This window comes from Tasmannia lanceolata, unplaced genomic scaffold, assembly GCF_043159265.1.
Source record: "Tasmannia lanceolata isolate RefF3 unplaced genomic scaffold, GAP_Taslan_0.1 ptg000025l, whole genome shotgun sequence".
Taxonomy (NCBI): Eukaryota; Viridiplantae; Streptophyta; class Magnoliopsida; order Canellales; family Winteraceae; genus Tasmannia; species Tasmannia lanceolata.
Window position 1 is genome coordinate 5,430,228 of NW_027518702.1, and position 9,985 is coordinate 5,440,212.

Genomic DNA, 9,985 nt, shown 5'->3' on the forward strand with positions numbered 1-9,985 from the left:
CACTTCCTCTCCGCTCTCCTCGTCTACTACGATTATTATCTCCTCGTCCTCAACACCGGCCTCCGCAGGTGAGGCCGGCCTCGTCCTCTCTGACGCCCCGGACCCCGTACTACTAGTCGAACCGGACTCCTTTGAGCTAGAGTCCGACTCGGAACTAGTGCTAGACATTAAAAGGAAAAGAAAAGCTAAGAGAAACTACCGAACTAAGGTGTTGATCGAAGATCTCCGGGCTCACTGATCCGAGGCGGGCAGAAATTTGAGTAGCCGAGCAGCAGAGAAGGAGAGGAGAATGTAAAAAGTGAAAAATGAGGAGTAAAAACTCCGGTATATATAGGCCTGGAAGAGCGGGAAAAATCCCGCCCTTTTCCCACCAGCCGGAGTGCGCCACGTCACCTACCGCATTAAATGCGCCGCTCGCATTAAATGCACCGTCCGCATTAAATGTGAGGTACAAGTTCCAAAGTGATAACGCCAAAAAATTCTGCCCGGCCTAGTCGCCCAGAAGGCTTAGCCGGACAGGATATGGCGCAATCGCTACGCGACAAAAGACCTGCCCGGCCTAGCCGCCCAGAAGGCTTAGCCGGACAGGATATGACGCATTCGCTAGAAGACAAAGACCTGCCCGGCCTAGCCGCCCAGAAGGCTTAGCCGGACAGGATATGACGCGTTCGCTAGAAGACAAAATTCTGCCCGGCCTAGCCGCCCAGAAGGCTTAGCCGGACAGGATATGGCGCAATCGCTACGCGACAAAAGACATGCCCGGCCTAGCCGCCCAGAAGGCTTAGCCGGACAGGATATGACGCGTTCGCTAGAAGACAAAATTCTGCCCGGCCTAGCCGCCCAGAAGGCGTAGCCGGACAGGATATGGCGCAATCGCTACGCGACAAAAGACCTGCCCGGCCTAGCCGCCCGGAAGGCTTAGCCGGACAGGATATGACGCGTTCGCTAGAAGACAAAATTCTGCCCGGCCTGGCCGTCCAGCGCCTTAGCCGGACAGGATATGGCGCAATCGCTAAACGACAAAAGACATGCCCGGCCTGGCCGTCCAGTGCCTTAGCCGGACAGGATATGGCGCAGTCACTAGGCGACAGAGGATCTGCCCGGCCTAGCCGCCCCGCCTAGGGGATCTGCCCGGCCACGACGCCCAGGAGGTTTGGCCGGCCAGGCTTCTGGTTCAAATTTTGGCCGGACTGGATAGCCCAGAGGCTCCTGCCCGGCCATGCTCCCTCAGGCCAAGCTCTAAGGCCGGACTGGATAGCCCAGAGGCTCCTGCCCGGTTTCACCTACTCCATTCTGAGGCCGGCCTCTGCTGCCCAGAGGCCTTAAGGCCGGCCAGATGCTGTTTTTACCCTCTTTGTGCTTCCCCTAGCCGCTATCACGACTCGGAGAACCAGGGGGCAACTGATGGGGTCCGAACTCAGCACTGATGGGGTCCGAACTCAGCAACCAATTGGCTGTTGACACGTGGCCCTCACAGGGACCACTGCAAAGCCAACACCTGTCCCTGCTAGGTGTGACACCTGGACCAATCAGGGACTTCCACCTGCCCCTCCTAGGTATGAGACCTGGTCCATACAGGGGCCACCACCTGTCCTGGACAGGTGGCTAGGTGTGAGACCTGGTCCATACAGGGGCCACCACCTGTCCTGGACAGGTGGCTCAGAACCACTATAAATAACCTTCACTTGTGCTAAGGTGAGGGATCTGAGATCAAAACCCTAAGCTTTTTGCTCTGACATTGCTCTGCACTCCTGCTCATACTGACTTGAGTGTCGAAGCACCCGTCCGGAGCAACACTCCGGGTTGGTCTTCTGACCCTTTATCTTCTTGTCTGTGCCCTTGTGCAGTGCAGGACTCCACCAGCCCTTCAGCTGTGGCTTGTCAGATCAGCCCTTCCGGCCCTACCATAACCTGTTACCAATTTTAGACATAACACCCTGCAACTCAAAAATTTCAAAGTGATACACAACATCGAACAGGAGTGTATGCATTTAACAACTCGATCAGAATAGAAGCATTTAATATGGAATGGAGTCCTCAGGTGCAATTCAGGTCGAGTGAGTCAACTCGAAACCCGTTTGAGTTGACTCGACTATTTAGTCAAATGAGTTGCCTCGCCAAAAACTCCCCAGCATTGAAAACTAAACATTTAACATGAAATGGAATCCTAATTAAGGTGCAACTGGGGTCGAGGTGAGTCAAGTCGAAACTTGTGTGGGTTGACTCTACTCACTAGTGAAATGAGTTGCCTCGCCAGCCTCTGAAAACATGAAATAACACAATATAAAGTTAATCTGCAATGCGACCTAAGTGTGGAAGTTAAATGTCCATATCACTGCAACTTAGCACACTTTTATGTTAATGTGTTGAGATATATTTATAGAAAGGCTACTGATATTTGCAATACCATGGGGCAAACTCACCTTGTCTTTTCTGTTTTAAATAATAATGGACAAGGTGAGCTCACCCCATTATCAGAACATGGTAGGGCAAATATCATTAGCCTTCTAGAAATGTGTATTCAAGTTCTTATCCAGTCACCCTTCACACTTTCGAATTAACTCGACTCGGTCTACTTCTGGGTTGAGCTGAGTTTTTGAGATTTCAAGCTATAACATTGAGCTTTTGCTAGACTAAGTTGTATTGGACATGTTATGAGAGAACCAACCCAAATGTTTGAGCATAAATGATTAAAGAACACCAACTCTAACAGCTTAAGCCTTTGGGGTAATTGGTTGTTTCACATGTTATGAGAGCTATTGCCTAAGTAGTCAATAGGGAGGAGACAAACATTTATAATGTTTGATCTACCTAGGATTTAGCTGGTAGAATAGTGATAAGTATTGCTTGGTTGCGAATCTTGTAAAGAGTAATGGGAGTGGGTGTCATTACCAATTTATAAAAAGTGAATAGAGAGAGGGGGGAAAAGCAAAATTCTACTTGAGGGATTTTTCCTTTTCTGAGGAGGATGGCATGGGTGCCAAGTCACCAGACAAGTATTAATTGACTTTGAATCTTGTCTAGTAAACTCTACGGGCTGTGGTGCTAAATTGGCTACCAAACACCATAAAAGTTGTTGAAAAAAGCATTTTTCTACTTGGGGCATCCTTGAGGATGCCAAGCATGTGGCAATCAAACAGACCTTAAGGAAAGTCGTGGGTACAAAATCCAACAACTCCTTCATATAAACAATTCACATGTGCAGTAGGCCCAAAAAAGAGGGCTCACATGTGCCACCGGTCTACCATCCAAAAGCCGGCCCGCATGAATCTCAGGTCGAGCCGGATTTGAAGGGGCCCGACCCGATCCGAGTTACTTAAGTTATAGTATGTATTTTTTCTCTAAAACTTTGTTACTTTAAAAGTGAAAACTTAAAAGTAAAACTCACGCACGCATGCAATTACATTGGCTCTTTCCATCTTTAGTTCGTTTCCCCCCTTTAGCTTTAGGGTTTCAAGTTTCAACTAAATAGTTAAAGCATTAAATAGTTTGTTGTTTATCTCATATGAGTATAATCAATTTCATTTGGTAATGCATCAATTTATTCTCTTTGGACTACTTATTAGTTAATGCACTAAAGAGTTTGCCTTGCTCGAGTTTTTCTACTTCTATGAGTTGAGTTGCCTTGCCAAACAAGAGTTTTCCTTAAAATATTGCGTTAACGTGAAAAATCCCGACCCGAGATTTATCATGGGTGGGGCCGGGAATGGGAATCGTGGGTTTTCCGGAAAAAAACCCGACCCGAGATATTTCTCGGATAGGGTTGGGTTCTTCAAAACCCGACCCGCCGGACCCGAGTTGCAGCCGTAATTGTAAGTGTAAATAATGTATAAACCTCAAGTTAATTAGATTGCACTTTTACCCACGAACCACATCTGAAATCCTTTGAGAAATACAAATACAAAAGGAAATTACCATGTAGAGCAGAGAAGAGTCCAAAATATTATGTTAAACTTGACCATCCATACCAACAGAAAGTACAGATCACAAAATCATCTTACAAGTCATCCACGAAAACAAAAGGCAAGAACACATTGAGCACTGAATCCAAAACACATTTACCGTCTAGAAATTCGAACATTCATTACATCTTCAGCCACTAACTCGAAGATGCATTCATCTCCTTTTTCAAGCTTGTTAGTAGTTGTGAAACTTCGCCAACCTCCGGAAAAATAAGTTGCAGAGGAACACTTCTTGTGATATATTGTCACTGGGAACGACCTTCTTTTTGGATCTTTAAGGGTGATTTTTGTTCTGTTGAAAAAATTGTTGTTCGCCAGGACGAATCCCTTTGGAATATTCTGCAACTCAAAAAACCCCAAGTGATAAATAAACAATATCTCACAGGACTGCTTGCACATAAAAACACAAACGAACCATTGAATATGAAGTGGAATCCTAAGGTGCAATTTGGGTCGAGGTGAGTCAAAGTCCAAACTCGTACTTAACTTGACTCCTACTTAAATGAGTTGCCTCGTCAAGCACTGAAAAAATGAAAATGACCCAGTAATAAGTTTAGGTAGGGATAAATTCACCATCTCTTAGGATAAATTCACCCCCACCCCCGCTCCTTCACTAGTTGTGAAGCCCACAACTGTTGCAACCAGTACTCAGCCAGTAAGTACTGTTGGTGGGGCCCAACAATGGAATTGTTTAAATCTTTGAACAAGGTAGGCCCCACCCATACTTTCTCACAACCATTACTCTCTCTCAATTGAACATGGACCTGTAGCGGGGCCCAAGATTGAATGGTTTTTCTATTTTTTTTTGAAAATTTTCATTATAATTAATCAGTACATTAAGGAATGTGATATGTGCTTTATTATATTGACACATGTTTATTCTTAGGCAGCATCGTAGGAATGATCATGCCCATGAGTTTACAGATCCAAGATTGAATGGTTTAGATCTTTGAAGGTGGACACCAAAATTTATTTAAAAAAAAAAAAAACTTGAGATCACTTTCTTCGAAGATCCAAACCCATCATTTGTTGTGACCCAATGTAAATAGGCCTTGCCCCAAAAATCATTTGCCTAGGGTGATCCTAACTCTTCGATCCATGGAGATTCATATATGGTGTCGCCTTAGTAGATCAGAGGCCTAGGATCATCAAGATAATTTTACTGCACAACCTAATTACGTTGAGGCTTAACAAATGAACGATTTGAATCTTCGAACAAAGTGGCACATGCAATTTTCTAAAAAATACACGTTATATGATATATGCCTCCTACGGCTTTTGGATTTCCACTGACTCCTCTTCGATCTAGAGAGGGCGCCTTGGTGGAACGGTAAGGTTGCTCCATTGTGACCTGGTGGTCACGGGTTCGAGTCGCGGAAACAGCCTCTCTATAAATCAGGGGTAAGGTTTCGTAGATCTGGCCCTCCCCGGACCCAGCAATGGCCGGAGCCTCGTGCACTGGGCCGCCTTTTTATTGACTCCTCTTATATCTAGGGTTTTCTCTATAAAAGAATACCTATAAATTAGTATTTATATGTGATGATTAGCTCTAATCGAGATTTTTATGGATTTTGACAAAAATACCCTTAAGTGAATTCTAGAATTACGAATTGGGGTTATTCCACTGAGCCTACCAACTGAATCTAGATCTTTGAGCCTACCAACTCAATCGTTTAGATCTTTGAACAAGGTGGGCCCCACTCTATTTAGAAAAAAAATACATGCACCTCCGTACATACACCATATAACACATTTCATTGTGTCCTTATTCCAATAACAAAACTATTCATTCAATACCCTCCCGGAATTTGTTTTCTAGGAGCACTATCATGCCCGACCCACTAGGCAGGGACACCACCCACCCCCCCGCCCCCTTGGAAATGCTGAAAACAGTCTACAGGGCATAGAGAGAACCAAATATATAGCCCATACACCCACAAACTGTCTCTCCCTTCTCGTGGGATCTCACCAGATTCGCCCTTGTCCAGACTCAGATCGAGGTACAACATAAATTTAAAGCAAATATTCATATTTCACATCAAAAATAAGAGAAAAAGTTTTAGGAGACTAACCATACAGCCGTTTAGATTATATGACTTTATGGTAGCCACGAAGTGAGGACATTTGTAAGAGCAGCTTCTTTCAAATCCTTCTTTCTGTCCTCCTGAAAGTAGAACTAGTGATGAAACATATATTAAAATACACAAAATTCAGCTAACAAAGAGCAGGATAAAAACCTAAGCTAGCTTTCTTTGAAAGGGTATAATACTACGAGAAACCCCAACATAAAAAGGACAGAAAATCCTGACCATCCATATGTTTTCAGTGTAATCTGGAACCTTCATTTTAGCGGCCATATTCTATGGTTGGTGCCAAGAAAAGCCTCTTATCCTATTAAGAGCCTCTATAAACAGTTACGAAAAAAATCACAAGAAAAGTTACCCTTTGAAGCTTCCTCATGTTTCTCATCCTTGATTTTTCTTTGGTTTTTCATCTTTTGCTCATACCTTTTATTGCATGCAGTTTTATCAAATACAGTGACATGAAAAACCATATTTCCATCATATCGAAACACTAAAATATCTCCAGAACAAAGACCATGATCTGTTACAAAATCTTCCCAACCCTCTTCAAAGAAGACACCATTGATGCGTCCTTTAACTTTCACAGGCCATGATTTCCCAAGAGGGCTTTTGAGGACTGCTATGTCACTCTTTTCTCCGACTAGAAATCTGTGAAATGCAATGGGTATGGACTGCAAAACATTCAAAAAATAAATTTTAAAAAAATCTAAGACTATGATTAAATTTAGATTAGATTAGACCCTGAAATCTTATGCGCCAAAAAAATGGGTTATGATAAAGAAAGAAGAGGAAACTTACAATTTTATGAAAAAATTCGGGAAAGATAGGCTTTAGAAACTGTGGTTGGTGTGAACATTTTTCATTCATTTCTCTATCTGAGGACACTTTTACATCATTCATCTTGAAGTTCATTTCTTCTTTTGATTTTCCTCTTCCCTTTTTATCTGTTCTACCCCTTTTTAAACGACGCCCCCAATATTTCTGATTCGCTACCTTTAACGGTGGCATGTGAGAAGGTTAGCACGTGGAGTAAAGCAACATGCAAAGATGTATTTAATCTCAGATTTTATATGGTGTGAGCCCTTATACTCCCGTATTTTTTCAGAAGGTACTGTAGGACCACACCATAGGATGATCTATACTGTCCACAAAGTAAATAGGTTGTGCCCCAAAAATCATATCCATAGGATGATCCTAGCCCTCCTATCTATAGCGGTTTCTATACTATGCAATGCCTCCATAGATCAGAGGGATAGGATCATCCTATGAAAATGATTTTGTGGGCACAAGCTATTTATGTTATGGCCCATCACATGGACCGTTCCGATCATCCTATAGTGTGCTCCGTACAGTACTTTCGGAAAAATAAGGGACTATAAGGGCTTACACCATATAAAATTATCGGTCCTGCTCCCTTTCATCTGCAACATGTCTCCCTTCTTACTTCAATTATAAAACCCTTGATTTCGTTTCTAGTGTCTTATGCATGGCACTACAAGTGGAATGCATGGCACAACACGTGGAATGCATGTAATAGGAAATTCCACTCACTCAAAGCTTAGAAATGGAACTTTCCATGCCAACTTGCTAATGTTACACTGATAAACATGGAAATCGATTTCTTAGGGAAGTTGGCCAATTGGAAACTCTCCAAGAATGGAAAGCTTTCCAAGCTACTAAGGGCTCAACTCAATAAAAAGATCCCCTATGCTCAAGGCAAGTATCCAATCTTTGAGAATTATACTGTTACATTGCTCCTCTTCTTGCTCGGATTCCTCTGTTTGAGCCGTGACCTGACTTGAACGTCGGAGGGTCCTGGAGTCCAAATTCCGACTCTCTAGACAGTTTGTTAATAAAGTACAAGATGTGCAAGCGGAAGTCTCCAGCTTCCCTTCACATTAGATTGGATCTCGGCATCTAAAGATTAGCGTCGTTCATGGAATCTCTTCTTATAGAACCCCAATTTTGAGCAACATGATTTCAAGGGTCAATTTTCACAAGACCACTCACGAGGAACGATCACCAGAATCATCCTCCACCGGAATATGTCCCCCCATGGTTATCTGCGTACCGTTGTGCCTACGTTCGACCAGTTCAACAATCTGGCACAACAAGTCGCCATCTTGTTCAGTGCGGTCAGGGCGTTCTTCTCAGGAGAGAACAGAGCCACAATGCTGAAACACTCCGGTTTGCAATTCTCAAATTTCTTATGGGTATAGTTGTCAATTCACCCTAAAATCTGGATTAGGGCTTCTTTAGGGCTTCTAATCACTATAAGTACTAGTGTTTAGGTTATTTTTTTCCCTAGATCGAACCCTAGACTAAAGAGAGAGAGGAGGGGGCGGGGGGAGAGAAGTGCTTGGCGGATTGGTGCGTGGCATCGTCATGCCTCGTACTCGATGGACTTTGCATTGGGCTCCAAGGCCTGATGTTCGATGTACTCATGATGCAGGCTGGTCATAAGAGTGCGTATCTAGAAGTACATGTCAAGATCTGAGCCAATTAGCCTGTTGAACAGCTTACAGACTGTGTGCACATCCGAAGCATCAAGGGGTGTTGGCGTGTAAGGCCTTCAGAGCCTTGCACGATTGAAGGCTTGCCCTAGCATTCGTGAATGTTGGGGCGCCGCACGGGTTATTCCACTGCTCAAACATTTGGCCCGTGACAGTTGGTATTAGAAGAGAGAAGAGACAAGAGACAAAGAAGAGACAAAGAAGAAGAAAGAAAGCAAGGAGAAGAGTGGAACCAAAGAGATTCTAGAGTTTCTGAAGATCATTCCATCTCTGTAGAGATTTGATCAAGGTAAGAGAGGTTTTGGTTTTAGATTTTGTATAAGATCATCCCTAGTTTGTGATTTCAAAGATTGGGGTTTATGAAAGTGGAATTTTTCTTTTATTTTCTTTTTCCGATGGGATTCCGACGAGTTTTCAGACTCTTTGGAAGCTCCTCTTTCTAAGCTTTCAAACGATCCCTGGCCACACCCAATTCCAACATAAAACAAATGAATTAGAGCAGTTTTAATGCCAAAATAGTGGAAAAATCACGTACCGGTAAAAATCTAGTTCGCGCGAGGGAGGAAGTCCGGTAAAATGGCAGACGTCCAACCCAAATCAACCCGAATTGGTGTAGATTGTTGACAAATGTCCGACAAAATCTCGGACGTTCGTGCGCCAATTTTCCTCCGGCAGCCCAAACTTCGAAAATTCATAACTTGCTCATTTCTTGTCCGATTTCAACGTTCTTATACTCTATGGACATGCTGAGAACAAGTAATTTCTGTTAAAAAATATTCCAAAAATATTGAAGGACTTTATAATAGGATAAATTTAAATATACTAAGAGGAACCCTAGTTTGAACTACCGCTCTTTTCCCGATTGACCATTAATGAGTATTCCGTGTCTATTTGATATCTCGTAAGTTGTTATTAGATTCTTTAATGATTATTGGAGTGATTAATTGATGCCAGGTGACTGGGATCTAATCCCGCAGAGATTAGAGTCTCATTTTGAGGTAAGTGATATGGGACTACTTTCGGATTTTGATACCGAAATTCTGTGTGATATTCTTCAGCCTTATAGTATTGTTGGAGTAATCCTATTCATTCAAAATAAGATCTATAACTCTATTTGATGCAATAAATCTGATCTGTGACCCTCTTTGATGGGATCTGGTTTAGAACCCTAACCTTGTTTGATGAATCTAAGGCCTAACATGCCCCTGTATTTTAGTTCTTCTGCCCTTTATGTTCATTGACATGCTTCGAATGCTATTCCGTCAGTAATTATTCTATCAACTAGCTGTCATATTGATTTGTATATACCTTTGAGTTTTGGTATTTATGTTCTTCACATGCCATTGATTTTGCATGCTATTGCTCTGACCATGGATATGTTTTAGTCTATTTATCACATTGATTCATTCCGACCTCACTATGTACT

The 9,985-nt window shown here is 43.0% G+C and overlaps 1 protein-coding gene across 2 annotated transcripts; it reads right to left on the reverse strand.

Annotated features, from left to right (window-relative positions):
* Positions 1-3,932: 3,932 nt before the first annotated feature.
* Positions 3,933-7,069, reverse strand: LOC143857724 (B3 domain-containing protein REM9-like). 2 transcript variants are annotated; one of them, XM_077368181.1, is made up of 4 exons: positions 6,845-7,069; positions 6,405-6,717; positions 6,035-6,126; positions 3,933-4,301 (listed from the first exon to the last, which is right to left on the reverse strand). In XM_077368181.1, exons 1-4 carry the CDS (start codon positions 7,052-7,054, stop codon positions 4,059-4,061), a joined length of 858 nt encoding a protein of 285 aa, XP_077224296.1. In that variant the 5' UTR covers positions 7,055-7,069; the 3' UTR covers positions 3,933-4,058. The 2 variants fall into 2 exon arrangements, with proteins under 2 accessions (XP_077224296.1, XP_077224295.1); XM_077368180.1 differs by having other exon boundaries at positions 6,035-6,138.
* Between the last annotated feature and the right edge of the window lie 2,916 nt (positions 7,070-9,985).

Bases quoted from the DNA above. Each gene is read 5' to 3' on its own strand.
- LOC143857724 (XM_077368180.1), bottom strand. From the start codon at position 7,054: ATGCCACCGTTAAAGGTAGCGAATCAGAAATATTGGGGGCGTCGTTTA. The intron at 6,139-6,404 runs GTAACTTTTCTT...TTTCATCACTAG, and splicing joins ACATGAGGAAGCTTCAAAGG to TTCTACTTTCAGGAGGACAG. The intron at 4,302-6,034 runs GTTAGTCTCCTA...TTTGAGTTGCAG, and splicing joins ATAATCTAAACGGCTGTATG to AATATTCCAAAGGGATTCGT.